Source organism: Heloderma suspectum, chromosome Z, assembly GCF_057233095.1.
Source record: "Heloderma suspectum isolate Gila_16-S chromosome Z, 16-S_ref, whole genome shotgun sequence".
In the NCBI taxonomy this organism is placed as follows: Eukaryota; Metazoa; Chordata; class Lepidosauria; order Squamata; family Helodermatidae; genus Heloderma; species Heloderma suspectum.
Genome location: NC_139476.1, coordinates 14,222,053 through 14,240,633, shown reverse-complemented (window position 1 = coordinate 14,240,633; position 18,581 = coordinate 14,222,053). Strand labels below are relative to the sequence as shown.

General features: G+C 45.3%; 1 protein-coding gene across 3 annotated transcripts in view; it reads left to right on the top strand.

Moving 5' to 3' along the window:
* Positions 1-4,364: 4,364 nt before the first annotated feature.
* The window catches only part of CRTC1 (CREB regulated transcription coactivator 1), a 79,580-nt gene continuing 65,363 nt past the window's right edge, over positions 4,365-18,581 (top strand). The window contains exon 1 of one of the 3 annotated variants that reach the window (XM_084826078.1): positions 4,365-4,705. In XM_084826078.1, coding sequence (XP_084682204.1) covers positions 4,577-4,705 — 129 coding nt within the window. In that variant the 5' untranslated portion in view covers positions 4,365-4,576. The remainder of the gene's footprint in view (positions 4,706-18,581) is intronic. The other 2 variants (XM_084826076.1, XM_084826077.1) reach the window with 2 other exon arrangements.

Sequence of the window (18,581 nt, the reverse complement as noted above, 5' to 3'; positions counted from 1 at the left end):
GGTACGATGGTCCTCTCTGCTTGCAGGACAAACGCAAACAATGGATTATATCAGCTTTCCCCAAGCTGGCACCCTCCGGATGTGTTGGACTGCAACTCCCAGCACCCCCCAGATAGCCAATGCTGGCTGGGGGTGCTGGGAGTTGTAGTCCAACACAACTGAAGGGCGCCAGCTTGGGGAAAGCTGCCTCATATGCATGCTGTAGTCAGCTACCACTTGTAAATACATGGCCATCTGGGTTCTCTACTGTGAGCACTGAATTGGTGTTGGGTCTGTTGTCAGATTGTGCCGCCATGTGTGCGGATGGCAGCTCGCCGAGTATTTGAAGGCGACTTAATGGAACAGCAGCCCCTGTGGTCAGACGCCACATATTTGGTGTGGCCTCAGTGTTCGCCTTGTGTTCAGAAACCGCCCTCCCGTAATGCCAAAAGCTCTCACTGTTGCCCAGATCATAACCTGAGCAACGCTGATGCAGCCCCACTGTGGCTCTTAACGCTTTGGCTTGGCTCACAGATCCTCTGTTCAGGTTGCACAAACCTCTTTCGCCACCCCTTTCCCAGTTCTCTGCCCCCCGCCCCCGCAACAATTTCTGGCAGCATCAGCGGTGGACTAGAATGGAGATGAGAGAAGAACAGGTGCCTAGGGTCCAGTTGATTCTGAAGAGGTTTCTTTCCAACAAAACGGGGTTGCAGGTGAGGCAGAGGGAAATTACTATAACCAGGGTTGGCATTACATTTAAATTTCACACAATGCCCCCAATGTACTATAACTCCAATGCATTGTGGGAAATTTACATGGCCACCTGGAGTGCCGATGTCAGGTAAGCGGGGGAAGGGACAGCTGGATGAGGGGGCTTATTAGAGGGTGTTATACTGAGGGTCCCCCCCAAGTCTTGAACCAGCCCTAAATACAGTTCAGGGTGTGAAGCTACCTCAGCTCTTCTATAGTGACTCCTGAGCTATAGTGATTTCTGTAGTGTACCCACTTCCCTGCTGCTCGCAGTAAACGCAGGAACTCCTTTTCCTTCATGGATTTAACTAGCCAAGTAGGCCTGAGTTGTACTCTTAAAAGAGGGAACAGGCACGTTACACTCGACCTAAAAAGCTAGTGAACTGTGACATTTTGGAGCAGGCTGGAATGTGTGTTTTTAGCAGTTGCCGTCTTGCTGATCAGCACAAACTTTGGAGCATTTTTCCAGATGTGAAATTAAAAGACATTCCCAAGCATGTTTCTGATGCATCGATGTTCCAAATTATTTTGAGGGACTTAATCTGCAAGCTGCGTACCTGCCTTTTCTCTTGCCTCGTGGGAAAGTAATGGGAAACACTAGGATATATTTATGATAAAGCTTTATTTACAATGGACATATTTGCAAGGGGCTGCTTTCTTTATGCACGTTAGCTTTTGGCCAGAACTTTAAATATGCATGTACGTTTGAAATGGGATAATGATTTAAAGGCATAAAGGCAAAGAGATGAGGCATTGTGTGATGCCTGCTTTTGCTTTCAGAGAGAGTTAAAAAATCACAAATGGACGGAAAATGTCAGCATTCGCTGAGGAGGAGCAGCTATCACTAAGACAATCATGCCTCTTATGTGGCAGATAATGGCTGACTTGCTCACTCTAATGCAGGAACATAGAACCTCAGGCCGGCGGGTCAAATCTACCCTGCCTGGAATTTCAATCCAGCTTTCTGTGTTCCCCAGATGACCATGCCCCTTTCCCCCCAACCACTGATAGTTTGATGGTTTCCTGCCTATTGTGCAGTCTCTTTGCCATGCTAAAAGGCTGAAATTCCTCTCCTTAGTTACTGGCAGTAAGCACTTTAAACTGAAATATGTGGGCATTTTGGCCTTTGGCTCCACCAATCACTGGAATGCAACCCCGAGAGCTGCGAAATGGAATTAATTCCTCAGGCTGAAAGAAGTTCAAAACCCTTACTCTCCTATCACAAATTTAAAGCTGAGAACATGTATAAAGTTGTGTACTGCCTTGCAGTTCAGGGGACAGTTGTTCTACCTGAGACCTGCATCAGGGATAGGCATGGCTGGGCACCTGCCAAGGCCCCGTAGGCAAGAGCCCCCCGGATCTGGTCCTCCTTTTTGCCATTGCAACTGGCTTGTTCACCTGCCTATCTGGCCCAGACAATGGTGGGAGTGAGGAGGAGGAGGCCACTGGCCACTTGTTCCCTGGCTCTCTGCCGGTCAAGCAAGCCAGTGGGAGCCATGATGAGGAGGAGGAGGAGGAGGAAGAGCAGCTGGGGACCATGGGGGGAGAGTGAGGGGGCCTATGGAGGGTTTTGAGGCTCACAAACTTGGAGCCAGCACTGGTTATGGCCTTTGGAGTCAAGATCGGTGCCTGAAGGAGCCTAAAATTAAAATGGAGCCTCATCAAAAAGAGACCTGATGAAGCAATAGGGCCTTGCTGCTAAAAAAAGATTTTCAAGCCTTCCCTCAGGTAACTACCTCGCTAGTAGCCTCACATGTGCAGGATTCACACATACAACCAACTTAACCCTGACCTGAGTGAATACACCAGCAAAACGTTATGCTGTGGTCCAGCCCCCAAAGCAGTGACCCCCAAAGGACAGTGCCCTTTGCTGTTGCCTTGTTGGCTGCTGTAAATAACCCCTGTCCAAAGACAGCTGCTAAGAGTGTCCAGTTTAACAGTGGCCCTGGCTGCTTTCCTCTGCAGTGGCTCTAGATTTTCTGGCCTACAAATCCCATCACCCCTCACTACTGACTATGCTGGAGAGGGATGATGGGAGTTGCAGGCCAAAACATCTGGAGGGCCCAGTTTCCCGTCTCCCACAGTGGCTGAGCAGATACAGGAAGCAGAAGGCAGAGCCTCTCCTGCGGTTACTCTCCAGGGGCTGATGCTCAGAGGAATGCAGCCTTTGACTCTCGAGCAGGAATGGCAAACCTTGGACTAGGATTCCTATCAGCCCAGATCATCGGCTGTGTTTGCTGGGGCCAACGGGAGTTGGAGTCCCATGACATCTAAGAGTCACAGGTTCCTCGCCCTTGCCCTAAAGAGAGGTCCCATATAGCCTGGTAGCCATTGATAGTCGGTTGTCCAATCCCCTTTTAAAGCCGTTTCTCCACCACCACCACGCTCCTGTCCCCCATCCTCCAGATGAAAATTAGAAGGCAAGAACCAATGGGCCTGTTGGTTGTTTTTAAAATAGATGTTACGTTTTCAAAAAAGGAATCTACCATTGGGAGTATTTTCTTTCCAGCAGTCCTTGGGAGGGTCCTAGGAGTGCATTGAAACCATCTCAGTACCTGGTAGAGCCAAAGACCTTTTCTGCACGAGGCTGTTAATCCGCTGTATATGTGATCTACTTTTGGTTTCGACGCAGAATGGAGATCTGAGTCCTAAAGCTCCTGGCAAGCCTCCAGGCAGCCATGCTGGGAATTGTAGGACTTTTTCCTGTCTAAACTTGCATAGGATTGCGCCCTTATGGCACATCGTGATAGCTTCTAACTCAGGTGGCTTTAGAAGGGGGTCAGACAAACATATGGCTATATCATTGACAATTAAACCGGCTGCTACCGTTATTATTTATTGCCTTTTTAATCTGCCCAATAACAGATGTTCTCTGGATGGATTACAAATGGCATGGGGCTTCTATGTTCAGAGGCACTATACCAGAATAGTGCCTCTGAACATAGCTACCACCTGACCATAGCTACCACCTGGTATTCGTAGATAGACTGCCCTTGTCCACAGAGCCTCCATTTATCTATCATGCATCATAATTATTGTTACTTATGTATTTATTACATTTATATTCCGCCTTTTTTTTCCTCCAAGGAGCCCAAGGCAGCGTCCATGAGCTGCTTCCTCCTCTTCTCCATTTTGTCCTCGCAACAACCCCGCGAGGTAGGATAGGCTTGAGAGTCAGTGACTGGCTCAAAGTCCACCCAATAAGTTTCATGGCCAAGCGGACTTGAAGATGTGGAGGAACAGGAGCAGAGGTGTTTGCAGGAGGAGGTTTATTTATAAATACATACATACATACATACATACATGTGGCTTTTAATAAGGGAAGATACTTGGAGGAGCTGAATAGAAACACTTGCGCATGCGCATGGCCCGCCTGCCTGCTTCCCAAGCGGAGGGCACAGGGAGACGCTGTGCGCATGCGCATCGTAGCCCGCTTGTTTGATTCCCTCCCGAGCGAGACGTGCCTGAGGGGAAGCCATTGCGCATGCGCAACATGTCTTGCTCAGCCCGAAGAGACAGGGAAGGGGGGGGGGAACCCTTTGTGCGCCTGCCTCGAAAACAGTGAGCGGAGGTGCTGAGGAGAGCACTGCGCGCGCGCAGTGACGCTACGCCCCCTCTAAGCTTCCACGCTACTCCGCCCGTTCTCACGCTTGCGCAGCCGCGCGGGCCTTTTTTCTGCGAGTGCGTTCCTCGCGCCTGCCCGTGGCTCTTTCTCCCTCCCACCTTCAGCCGCTGCTGGCGCGCGCGTGCGCAGTCGGCGCCGCCTGGTTGTTTGGTGGTGGTGTCTGGAGCCCGGTGGGAGGGGGGCAGAGTCGGGGGTGAGGAGGAGGGATGCGGACGGGGGAAGATGGCGGCGTCGTCGAACAACCCGCGGAAATTCAGCGAGAAGATCGCGCTGCACAACCAGAAGCAGGCCGAGGAGACGGCGGCCTTCGAAGAGGTCATGAAGGACCTCAGCCTGACGCGCGCCCACCGGGTGAGGAGGAGGAGGAGGAGGAGGAGGAGGAAGGACAGGGGGGGGATAGATGGGTGGGGGGAGGGAGGGCTGACTGAGTGTTACCCCACTTTCCCCTCAGAAAGGGACGTGGGGGTACTATTTTCCCTCAGATGAGGGCAGGGGGTGATATTTCCCCTCAGAAAGGGACGGGGTGTGTGTGTGTGTGATATTTTACTTCCGAAGAGGACGGGGGGGGGCAATATTTTGCCTCAGAAAGGGATGTGTGAATAATTGGGAATCGCCCCCTCCTCAGTGTATGGATGAGGGAATGGGAGGTTTAGTAAATTAGGGAAGGAGGGAATGGTCCCTCGTCTTTCTCCCCCGCCCAAGAAAGGGGAGGTGATGGGGAGTAAGGACCACCACCACCACCCCAGTTTTGGCTGAGGGAATTTTTTTAAATAAAATTTATTATTTATGTATATAAGAAGGGGGGAGCAAGGGGGGATGGAGTGACATCAGAAAGGGAGGGGGCATTAAGGACCACCCCCATGCAGTGTTGTGTGAGGGAAGGGGCCGTGGAGAAATTCAGGGGGGAGTGACACCCTCTGTATCTTCCCTCTGTTTTGCTTCCCCCCTTCTATTCCCCGCAGAAAGGGAAGGGGGGTTAAGGACCCCCCCACTCAGTTTTGGGAGAGGGAATGTTGTTTTATAAAATTAATCCTGGGGAAGGGGAGCAAAGGAAGATGGAGTGATATCCTCCCTCCCTTTCCCTCAGAAAGTGAGAGGGAGTTCAGGACCACCCCATCAGTTAGCTTTGGGTGAGGGAAGGGGATTAATAAATATAGGGAGCAGAGGTCATGGAATGACACCCTTTCTCTTTCTCTTCCTCTCAGAAAGTGAAGGGAAATTAAGGGCCACCCCTTCAGTTTCCGTTGAGGGAAGGGGAGTGGGGGGAGATGGGGGGAGACCCTCCCTCCCCTCAGAAAAGGAGGGAAGGGAACTAAGAACCACCACCTCAATCTATAGGCAAAGGAAGGGACGTTTGATACATTTAGGGAGGGAAGGTGGTGATGGAGTAACCTCCCAACCCTCCCACACTCTCCTCAGAAATGGAGGGGGTGGTTGAGAATTACCCTGTCCTAAATTTATGGGTGAAGGAAGGTGTTTTTCAAAAGCATCTTAATAAACATAATATTGTAGTGGTTCTATTAATGTAGCTTTATGGTACTTGTAAACTGCCATGGAAGGCTTTGTATCCTGAAAGGTGAGATATAAAAATTGTAATACATAAATACATTTTCTCTCTCCTCGGAAAGGGAGGAGGGAATTAAAAACCATTCCTACCTCTGTTTTTGGCCGAGGGAAGGGAATTAAAGACCACCCTTTCACTTCTGGGGAACTGATGGAGTGACAACCCATTTGTTCTCAGAAAGGATTTAAGGACCACTCCTTCCCAATACATTGAAATTGTTAAATAGGGGGAGGAGAGGTAAATAAAGTGGATGGGAATGGCCCCCAACTGTTTTCCCTCTGGGGATGGGGTGATTCTTGATTTCCTTCCTCTTCCCTTTCTATCTCTGGGTGAGAGAAGAGGGATGAATAAATATGGGGAGGGAGGAGCAAGGGATAGAATGACCCCCCCTCCCCTAGAAAATGAAGGTGGAATTAATGACCACATCTCCAGTGTATTAGCATTATTAAATTGGGGAGAGAAACAAAGTAGAAAGAGTGGGTGGAATCTGAAGGAAGAGGGCATGGCTAATTTTCCCTTCCCCAAAGGTTGAAGGAATTAATATATTGGGGAGGGAAAAGATGAGAAGGGGGCTAGTGGTGCCTGTATGTGTGGGAGGCAGATATCAGTAAGCTCCTCTTCAGTTTATAGGTAAGGGAGTGTTAATTAGTAAATCTTCCCTTATGCGTATATGAGGAAAGTAGACCCATTATGTGTAGGAGAGAAGCATTAATAACCCCTTTCTCCCATTTATGGATGGGAAATAGAAATAAATGAATCTTATGTATATAAGAAGGGGGTAATTAAACTCCCCTATTATATGTGAGTGGATAGCTAGCCCCCACCCCCATCTAGTTATGTGTATAATGAGGAGGAATTCCTAAGGAGTGAGAAGGTTAATGACCCCCCCCCCTTATATGTGGGAAGGGGAGCAGTAATAAATCCCTCATTTCTATGTGTGCTTTGGAGAATTACAGTGGGGAGTCAATGACCCCTTAATTTATGCATGGGAGAATAAGTTATCTCTCTGTGTGTGTTTAGGAGGCATTTGTGAAGGAGGGTGCTTAACAACCCAACTTATCGGTAGAAGAGGGATGATGTATGGGAGGTGGGGATAAGGGGGTGTTAACATCTAACATGTAAAAGTTGGGAAGTTGCGAAAGTGGGGAAGGTTAGTGACCCGTTCCTGTTTTATCTGTATATCAGGTGGTGATAAACTCTCTGGTATGTCGTATGTGGGGAGAAAGTATTGTAAGAGGAGTTAAGACCCACTCCAATTTGTTCAAATGTAAACAGTGATCAATAACTTTTGCTCATTAGTACCTGGAGGGATAGGGAGTAATTGTAAAGGAACGGATTGATTCAAAATCCCTGTGTGTGTGCGCGTGCGTGCGTGTGCGCATGCGTGTTCGGAATGGGGCTATTAATTAGAAATCATTATTTACAAATTTCAAAACCTACAGCTCTCCAACCAAACCAGTATCAATTAAAATAAAAATCGCTAGCTGGAGTTGGGGATGTGTGATTCCTGTTTGCATATTTATGTCGGGGTGAATGTACAGTTAATGTGCATACCACTGGGGCTGTGATGGGGACCTTTGTGGGTTGTCTGCCTTCTCTGGTGTCTGTATTACTATGATCAGTTGTCATAATGCATACAAGGGAGTATGAATTAAGATCATGATGTTGCTCATATTTAAGGGCAAGGGAACATACCCCTTCAGTCGGGTTAATTTCACCTTATTTGTGGGGTCCTGGGTTTGAGCAGCATGGAACAATGCCTGTTATTCCATTTTGGGTGGGCAGGGGATTATGAGAGCAAGGACTCTAAATACTCACTTGCTCTTATCAGAAAAGGAAATTTTAAGGAAAATTGTTTTCTACCTATCCCCACGGTTGTGCATTTTTATGAGTGTTAAAGCGTAAAGGCATGAGAGGGTCCTTATAACACCAGTTCAGTGATTTCAAAAATGGTTAATGTCCATTACTTTGTAATGCATCAAGTTGTAGGAGAAGGGGCAGTTTAAACAGATGTTTCCTTTGGTGGTGGTTTTGACTTCAGTTTGTGGTATGGACTGCTACTATGAACAAATAACAAATAAATGATAATGCATGTACAGCTAGGCTCTTTACAATTAGTATTATAACTGTCTCTCTTAGTAATAAGGGAACACTGCCTTCTTCTGAATGATATACCGTTAATAGCCTCTTTCTGTGCTTGGTGGGTGTAACTATTTCCAAACACACAAAAGGGTTACTGGTGTCCCCTTGTCAGCATAGCGGGATCAGTTGCTGCAGATACAGTCTGTTACTTGGTGGTAGGCGAGCCTTCCCTGTCTCTGTCCGTTCAGAGGGGTCCCCTTTACTAGTGTGGGTCGCCGGTGACTTCTTCCCACAAACAGATTGTAGTAGGGGCTACTTTAGAATCATTTGACTTCAGGGTAGAAAACTGAGCTCTTGCGATCCCCCCCCCCCAATGTTAAGCAAGGGATAGTCAATTTATACATGGGTCAGGTGGACAGCTAGGCTTTCACTCTGTTTGGGGTGCTGATAAGTGTCAAGCCATCTTTTCTACTAGGGACAATACAGATTGAGGCACCAAGAATGGGCTAGTGGGTTTAGTAGAATTGTTTTTCTGTGTTTGGGGCAGGAGGAGGATGGATCATTGTAGCTGTGAAGCTTAATCTTCCCTATTGATTGTGTATATGGCGGAGGGTCCTTTGAGATTATATTAGTCACCTGGTGCAGCCTAATATCCATTTAATAAGGTCTCTATATATTCTTTTTCATATACTGGACAAGTTCTGCAGTCCAGGCATGCTCTGCGCTATTGCTCTTGTTACGGGCTCCAGCTTGTACTTCCGTGGGGAAATGTTATGTCATCTCAGAGGGTATGGATTAGAGAGGCTTTCGCTGTGAAGGGCCAGGGGTCATTGTAGGGGATTCCATTTATCCCCCATAGCATCTGACAGCAGATGTGTTAATGGATGGCTACACATAGAAGGGGCTATTCAGACCAGCCTTAGACCTTCATTTATTTATTTTTTGCCTTCACATGGGGCTGATGATTGTGGAAGAACAGATGTGATAGATACGGAAGACTAAACAGGAGGTACTGTGGGTCAGAAGGGCATTTACCAGAACACGTTAGCGGTGATGGTTCACAGCAGGATGACAAAAGATTATTTCTCTGGTTTCCATATGCCTCGCTGTTTAAAGTCCTGAGCAAATACGTAGAAAATAACTGTTTGCACCTGTGAGTTCGTAGTCTTCTCTGTTGCATTGACAACACGCTGCCAAAAAGGCCAAGTGAAATTCTTTTGCATTTGCAGAACTGTTGAGTGGTAAGGCTCCCTTCACCCCCTGAACGAGCCTTAGCGGTTGTTCCTGTACATTGGATCAGACATGGAATTGTAGTGCCCATGACAAATGCAACACAGATAATATCCTTTTAACACCTTAATTGGCACCCAGGGCTCGAAAGTGCACCTTCCTCCAGCTTCTCTGAGTCTCTTGCGGCTTTTGCAAAAACACGTATCTACAAATTAGAGTGTGATTATTGAAGCAGCCAATAACCAGGCACTGTCACACATGTTTTAAAAAATGGATTTCCTCCTTTGGATTTTATAAAGTTGCTTTTTAACTCGCTTTATCTGCTTTTTAACTGCTCCTTGATTTTTAACTGCTGTTTCCTTGCCTGTGTGTTCTTGCATATGTGCTGTGTGTATTGTACAAAATGAAATTGTAGGAGGCCAGCCATAAACAATTGACCATACAGTCGAATTAAAGTTTCCTCTTTTGAGTTCCTTGATGTCAGGATAGCATCAATATTTGCTTTTCAGAGGTTCTGAGATAAGCCAGATAAGAAACGACGATTACATTTTATTATTATTGTTTCCCAGTGGATTCTTGCTCAAGCTGTGGAAGGACCTGGCTGGCCTCAGCTATTTGCTGACATAGTGTGAGGTGCATTTTTGTAGCTAGCTGCTGAAGTGGCATAATCCTTCTGTTAACTTGGGTTTGTTGTCATTCTGAATGCTTTGATACGGAACTTTTTGAAGAATGTATTCTCAATGCACCTTTTTGATTGGCTCCATACTTCCATTGGTGAATTCCTTTCCTTTCCTCTCCTCACCCCCTGCCTCCAGAAGTGTTAAAATCAGCAGTTTTGCTAGAACAACCCTCTAAGGAGTGGGTAGGGGACAGAGGGCCAAGTCTCCCCTCCTCATCCTCCAAAGGATGGCAAAGCCAGAGGATGCCTGATTTGCCTACTGGGAAATCCTCTTACTAAAGGGCTGGGCTCCATCCCTTACCTGTAGTTTGGCAACTGAAGTGGGTGGGTGGGACCCCCCTGGATCAGCAACTGCCCATGACTGATTCCTCATTTAGAGATTCTACGAATGCTCTTTGAAATTTCCAGTTGGGGATCACATTGGTGGCTAATTCTTCATGAAAACGTAATGTATGACGCATGCAAATTGCTTTGCCTCTTTATGTGGCTGTTTAAAGTTGCCTGTTTGAAGTCACTGGGGCAGGCTTCCAAATAGCCACTTTCCTGGTCACCTCATGAGTTGGAATCTCCTCCAGACCACTGGGTAAAGAAGTTTTTGTAAACAGGAAGAGAGTTGGTGCTTCTCCCACTGGCCCCTTTTTCATTTAGGCCAGCCTTCTGTAATCTAGTGCCCTCCTGGCTGATTTAGGCTGTCAGTGTGCCACAAATGACCAGCTCAGCACAAAGGATCAATCCTTTTGGATATTTACTTTCCACCCACTTCACCTGAAGGCTTGGGGGGGGGGGCGGGATAGCGATCTAAAAACAAACTTGAGTCTGATGTCCCTTCAAAGGCACACCATGGCCAAGACAGGCACTAAAATACTATGCATGTTAGGACTCAGGTTTGCTCCACACATTACGGAGTTTCTACACTAATGATATATCTGCTGTAAGGTTGGGCATTTGATCAAATATTGGACAGCTCTTGTCAAATAATGGTCAAGTATTTTTAAAGCACTGACATTATGAGAACCAAGTATATAATCATAAACAGGTTTGGTACTAATTATACCCCACCCCCCAGTTAGATAGCAGTTGTGAAGCAACAGTATTAAAAAGTTGTAATGAATGCTTTATTTCATTACATTTTATTTTTATTCTCCAGGAGCTTAAAGTGACATCACATAGTCCCCCCCCCTTCATTTTATTCTCACAACCACTCAGTGAGGCAAGTTAGGCTGAGAGTGAGTATGACTGGCCCAGCATTGCCTAATGGCTAATTTGAACCTGAATATACCTAGTTCTAGTCCAGCACCGTGCCCCAATCTTCCCCATCCTGGTACCCTCCAGTTGTGTTGGACTACAATTGCCAGAATCCCACCAGCCAGCTAAGTTGGCTGGGGTATGCTGGGAGTTGTAGTCCAACACATTGGAGGGTGCCAGAATGGGGAAGGCTGCTCTACACACTAGGTAATGGCCTTTGCCATTGATGACTGCTTGTGTTTCTGTTTGGAGAAGCCTGCAGTTAATTTTATTACTTACTGAAATATATTTCTTAGTTGCCTTTCAAGAACATAGTTTTCCCAAGATTACTATATGAACAAGTAAAATTCAATATAAAGTTACAAAGCACCTTAACATTTAAACAGTTTTAAAATAAGCCAGTTAAAACAAAATACAATTTCCACTATTTAACAGCAGCAAATACCATCAAAGCCATTCAATTAAAAGCCAGAGAGAACAGATAAGTTTTTTAAAGTCATCTTAAAATCAGTCACAGATGAAGCAAGCTGTGTCTGTCTTGAGAGAAAATTCTGTAAGTACGGGCCACCACTGAGAAGTCCCACTCTTGGTGCCTTAACTGCTCTTAGTGGTGGGGCAATGAGTAGGGCCTCTGAAGATTATATTAAAGCAGAGGCAGGTTCATATGGGTGTAGGTAGTCCTTCAGATAATCTGGACCCAGACCAGATAGCCAGGGAGAGACTTTTTGCAATGCTGCTATATTTGTCTTTAGCTTCTGCAGAGCTAGGGGCCATGATGTCCACACTCTTGCCCTTGCTAACAAATGACACCACAGTTCACATTTTTAAAGGGGGAAGAAGCTACCAGTCTACACAGTGGCATTTTGGGGATATTTGACAATATTTGAATGCTTTCAAATAATAGGCAGCCAGCTGAGAATAGTTGACCAGTCGCGTGCCAACCGTAATAGGCAATAATGATGCTAGCATTTATATAGCACTTCTACATTTTCAAAATAGTGCTGTACCAAAAATTCATGAGTTTCAATTTTCAACACCATAAGTGGGCTTTCAGGGCATTCACCCCGTCCTTTAATATAATGGTTTTTCATAATTTTGTTTCTGTGCCTCTATGCAGCAGTATTTAGGTGCCATTTTTTGTGCCCATTTCTTCTTCTCTGTTTGATCCCAGCCAGTAGGTGAATGCTCAGTGAACCTGGTGGTGTCTCAGTGCTATATAACCAGTCAGATTTAGCTACATGTTGGCGCCACTTATGGCAGAGAAAGCTCCTTCACTCTGAATGGGGGAAAGAGAGGGAATGGGGCTGTTCACACAACAGCCCACCATGGGTTATTTAACCCACAGTGAGGCTGTGGTATGTGCAGCTGCTATTTTGAATTCACAACCCCCACTTGGGGGTTGTTGTGTCATGTGAACCTGCGAGCTTGGGCTATGCGAGGGTTAAACAATTCTCGCATAACCCATGGTCTGTTTTAGGGTTTTTAGAGTTTTTTTAACCCTCGCATAACCCATGCTCGCTGGGTTTGCACAGCACAACAAGCCCCAAGTGGGGGTTGCATATGTAACCTGGCCCCTGCTGGCATCGCAGCTTTTCATGGATTAAATAACCTACGATGAGCTGTGGTGTGTCATTTGAATCTGGTCAATATCTGTCTAGTTTGAGCAGAAGTTGGACCAGGACATGCATCCCCCAACTATGTTGTACCCCACCTAATTGACTCGGTGAGACTGGATTGAAAGGGGGAGCGTTGGTGTGGTTATCGTGACAGTGGGGGCACATTCCCTCATCTCCATGAGCTTTGTGGACGCTCTTGCATGCTTCCGCAACAAGGGTACAAAAAAATCAGCTGAAGAGGGGAGGCGTGGTTCGTGAGGGCCAAAAATGTTCCCAAAATATTACACACACACAAGAGCACCTGCTTTCAGCTCAGCATTAATTCAAATTGCTTCAAAGACATGTTTTTGCATTACTCCATGCAATAACATTTTAAGGCAGTAGGTCAGTAGAAGCATCCACAGTAATAGAGTTGTGCATCCAGAAGGCCCCAGCTTCGTGGCACTTCCTGTCAAAAAGGATCTCAGGTCATGAGTGATGGGAAAGACCTCTTTCTTTCTGCCTGAGACCCTGGAGAGTTGCTGCTACTCAGAGTAGACCATACTAGGCTAGAGGGACAAGTCGTCTGAGCAGGTTTAGTAGGGCAGCCATACAGGAAAATCTACATGCAGGATGTCTTCCAGATAGGAATTAGCCAACGTGTAAAGCACCCCACGCCTCTTCCCACTAACAGCCTTGAGTAGAAAACGGTGCGATGCGTGGAAGACACTTGACTTTTGAGTCCCTGGGGGAAGGTAGTTCTACATTTGGACATCTCTTAAGACATTCTGCTACTACATCTCCTCCCCCCCCCCCAATTTACTTGTGTTTGAAATTAGAAGGAGTTGACACTCATTTCACTCAGTATTGCTCTGTTTCTCCCCCCCCCCCCGCCGCCTTCTCTCTCTCTCTCTCTCTCTCTGCTTGGCAACCAGATGCTTGGCTATCCCTTTCTGTGGAGGCAAACCATTTTTTTTTCCTTCCAAGCATTTGCATTATTACCAATTGTTTCTCTGTGTGTTTTCTTTCTCTCCCACTCGGCAGTGTTTACCATCATGTTAGCAATCTCGCATTCATCACTGGTTACAGCAGAAGCTGTAAGCTGCCCTGCAGCTTGCTGGCACTCATGCCCCCGCTTTGATGTTGAACACTTGTTTTGTTTTTCCATGCACACCCCCCCCCCCCCGTTATTTGGTGTAGTCTTCTGTTGCTGGTGCGTGATACCTTCTTAGTCTATCTTTTCTTCTTCATTTTTTTTTACTGGAAATGCAGAGCCTTGTTACAGGTCCTCCTTCCCTGGAAACAATTTCAGTGTGAAGAGCAGATAAGCCTTCAAATGAGGGGGTGGAGGGGAGGTGTCTAATGGTTAGCAGGGAGAAGGGAGTATTCTGACATTCTGCTGTATTACTCTGTGTGGGAGGCAGATGGCTGATGATGGGGACCATGCGGCACCAAGGTTGTCTTTAAGGAGGAGGGATTTGCTTCTGTAGTGCGCATCTCAAAGTGGTTTTGGCAGTCCATCTTATCACATTGGGGAGTGAGAGATGCTGTTTAAAGTGAATGGGGGGGGGCTCTTATCAGGTGGGAGCAGTGGCTGTTCCTTAAAAGGGTATGGGTCTATCGCCTTCCCCCATTAATTTGTGAGTGGAATGCGGACAACATAGGGTAGTAACCAGCTTTTGAACTCCTGCACAGGTTGCTCTAGATGGGTCATTCCCTGCTACCTGTTGTCCTGCTATCTGTTGTCCTTCAGCTCAGCTTTGTTATAGCAGAACAAAGGGAGTGTTAATCTTTGCCGCTGTTATTGATAACCTACAATTTTCTAAGTGCCCTACTTGTATTGAAAGGTAAGACAGTCCCTGCCCACAGGGTCACAATTGCATATACAGGATACAAAAGGAAAAAGGAATAGGGAGGTAGGAGGAAAGCAAGCATTGGTGCAGCTGCTCCTTTTCTGGCCAGTGGATGCTTGGTTGGTCTCTCACTTACCATGATGTTCTTCCTCGGAGGGGACACGTGCAGCCTCCTAGGGCCCCTTGGTCTCCTGGCTGGTAGCAGGAGTCAGAATGTGCTTAGCTTCAGCTCTGTGCAGTCCCTGGGCAAGTGGAAGTTGGAGCAGAGTGTTCTTTCTGGGGCTGCTGGGGAAGCAGGCTCCCTGAAGCTGCGCCTTCTCTAGCCAATGGGTGAGGCCAGGCTTGTCTCCTCCTCACCATGATGTTTTTCCTGGGAGGTCGGGAGTCTAATTTCCCAGTGGCCCATGGTCCTCTGGGAGGCATCAGGGGCCAAAGTGTGTGCCCCCTCAACTCTGCCTTTCTAGGACAAAATAGCTTAATATGATAAACTGATACAGCACTTTGTCTATGCTGTTAAACACCCACATTATCTCAAAGGTCCCTGTATCTGGCAGGCCAGTATTGTTATCTCCATCTTACAGATTTGGGAAGGGAGGCTGAGGTTGAGAGAGGCAGAATAGCTAGCCTAAGGCTTGCTAGAAATTGCATGGCTAAACTGAGATTAAACCAAGGTATTTCCACTCATTGACTTCATAGTTCTTATGTATTTGTTAAGTTAGTGACTAACGTAAGTCTCATTCATTTCAAGGAGTCTATTATAAGTGTGACTATGATAGGATACTACCCTAACTTCCCATCTATACTTATACCATGTCTTCAAAAGCTGCTATGGAATTAACTTTTAACACAACTTGATTTCCCCTACTTTTTAATTTTAGAATACCATGGTAAAGCCTCTATAGTATAGAATGCATGTCTATCCCAGTATAGACAAGTTATGCTGCTCTAATTGATAGTACTGTTACAATTTTGAGATTACCATGAAGATAGCCATAATAACTGGCCAGCCTCATAATGGCTGTGTTCAAATGTCAAATCTGACATTTGAACACAGGGAACAAATGGGAACAAATCTGGGGCTGTCCTGCTCCCCCTTCCCTTGTCCCTCCTCTGGCATGGCTATGTGGAGATTGGAAATTTTCACTTCTGTTTTTGATTAAACACAGTTCAACATTACCTCTGAACTGCCTAGTCTTGACTTGTTTCAACAAACCATAGTTAAGATTAACTGAGGTATGTTGGGTTCTGGTGGAATGACAAGCTGCAATTAATAAAAAATGGAAGTGAAAGCTTCTGAACTTTTCATGGCCGTGCTGGAGGAGAGTGGAGGGAAACATCTGAGTCTGACGCTCAGCTAGGCTTGTTTCCATCACAATAAACTGTGGCTTATTATGACATCTGCAGCTATTATGTTACCTACTCCTAAAGAATCATAATTTATTTTTTGCTAACATATCAAGCTCTGATTGTAATTTAATTCCTAGATATCTGACTGTTTTATTAGATGGAATTATGCCATATCTATATACTATTTGTATGTTTCCTTGAGTTGATTACCAATGTAATCCTATACATGTGCAGTGGGAAATAACCTCTACTGAATGCAGTCCAGCTTACTCGCAGGTAAACTGGTATAGGATTGTAGCCTAATTGTGATTAGTTGTTTTGTGTTGATCTATTTTTATAAACTGAAATTAAAGAATATCCTTTTATAATCTGAAACAAATAAGGATGTGATAATTCCAGCTATTTCAGATAAATTATATTGGCATATAATCTTGATTTGGATTGTGTCTACTTGAGCTTCATGTATTTGTGCTGAAGAAGAAATTGCAATTGCCAGAGGTTTCTCCCCCAATGATGGAGGAGAAAGAAGATATTGATGCCTAGTGCCACATTTTGGGACCAGTTGTTTGGTCAAGTGCTTATTTGCCAGTATTTGGGCTAAAGGTATAGAATTCATGGTATTAGTCCAAGATCTAAAGCAGAGCGCAATATGAAAAACTTCCATCACCTCAAACAAATACTTCCACTCTACTCTATCTTTACTTAGCTGCATCTAAGAAGAACAATACTGTAGTTTTCTCAAGTGGAGTATTGTCATAATATTAATAGCTTTCCTTATTTGTTTTAAACTGTGTGGGCCTAATAAATCCTGCTTGATCAGGATGGATGTATTTCCCAATTACTTCATTTAGCCCATTTGCCAAAATTTCTGTCATATTTTTATAATCTGTTTAATAGGGATAACAGCCTCATATTGCTGATTTTTCTCTTATTTCAATATTAATACTACCTTTGCCTGATTCCATCCTTCAGGAATTGTTCCTTTTCACTGTGGCCCTATACGTCATACCTGGAATGAGCCCCATTGAAGTCACTAGAGCTTAATTCTGGGTAGACATGCATAGGACATGCATTGCTTATAGACAGTAATTAAATATATTCTTTAAAATGCCTGGGCAGGGGTCCCCAACCTTTTTCGACCCATGGGCACATTTAGGAATTTGAGAAACTGCTGTGGGCACCACCACAAAATGCTTAATCAATAGATTGCTGCTTTAGCATCAGCCTGTCACGTCTATGGATCCTGGGCTGCATCTTGTTTAGCAAAAAAAATTGTTTTGTATCGCTGCATGTCTCTTTAATAAGGAATTGTCTAATTCAGCTAATTGCTGGTGGTGCAATATAGCTAATGCTTCCTTTAAACATGCATTTTGGCAATATCCAGTAGTAGCTTCGTTTTGTGGGGAGGTTCTTACACAGATAAATTTTGTACTGGAATAGTGTTTAATATTCATTGATGTACATGCTGTTTTAAATTATTTACCAGCTTCATGGAAATTAACGAATGGTTAATTTCATTAATTTATAAGTGGATTCTCTTTGTCCTTTTGACAGCTGAAAGACTAATGTTAAAACATTGGAAGGAGGAATGATCCCCTCCTATAATGGAATGGATTGAGAACTGTACAGCACTTTAAATTCTTGAACAGGTGGTATATAGAAACCCCCTTCAAATTGATACAAATTTGGATATTTGGTCCACTTTTGTTGAAGCTTTTGTATAATTTCTAGAAAGCTGAATTCATTTCATACAAATTCATGTATGCATATTTTAAAAATGGGGAAATTTGAAAAATGTGTTTTTGGGGTGCCTATGGGCACCATATTGACTACGCTAAAGCCTTTGATTGCGTGGATCACAACAAACTGTGGCAAATTCTTAAAGAGATGGGAGTACCAGACCACCGTACCTGTCTCCTGAGAAACCTGTACGAGGGTCAAGAAGCAATAGTAAGAACCACACATGGAACAACCGATTGGTTCAAAATTCAGAAAGGAGTACGACAAGGCTGTATATTGTCACCCTGCTTATTTAATTTATATGCAGAGTACATCATGAGAAACGCCGGGTTGGATGAATCACAGGTCGTAATTAAAATTGCTGGGAGAATGATCAACAACCTCTGATACGCAGACGATACCACCTTAATGGCAGAAAGCGAAAAGGATCTCAAGAGCCTCTTGCTGAGGGTGAAAGAGGAGAGTGCAAAAGCTGGTTTGAAACTCAACATTCAAAAAACTAAAATCATGGCATCTGGCCTCATCACTTCCTGGCATATAGAAGGGAAAGAAATGGAAGCAGTGACAGATTTTTTCTTGGGCTCCAAGATCCCTGCAGACAGTGACTGTAGCCATGAAGTTAAAAGACGCTTGCTCCTTGGGAGTAAAGCTATGGCAAACCTGGACAGCATAGTAAGAAGCAGAGACATCACCTTGCCGACAAAAGGTCGTATAATCAAAGCTATGGTTTTCCCAGTAGTAATGTATGGCTGTGAGAGCTGGACTATAAAGAAGGCTGAGCGCCAGAGAATCGATGCTTTCGAACTTTTCCTGCGGGGAGGGTGCAGGTAAAGGAGGACGGAAAAAACCTAAAGACTGAGAAAACAAACCATGGCTCATTTGATTGGCTGCC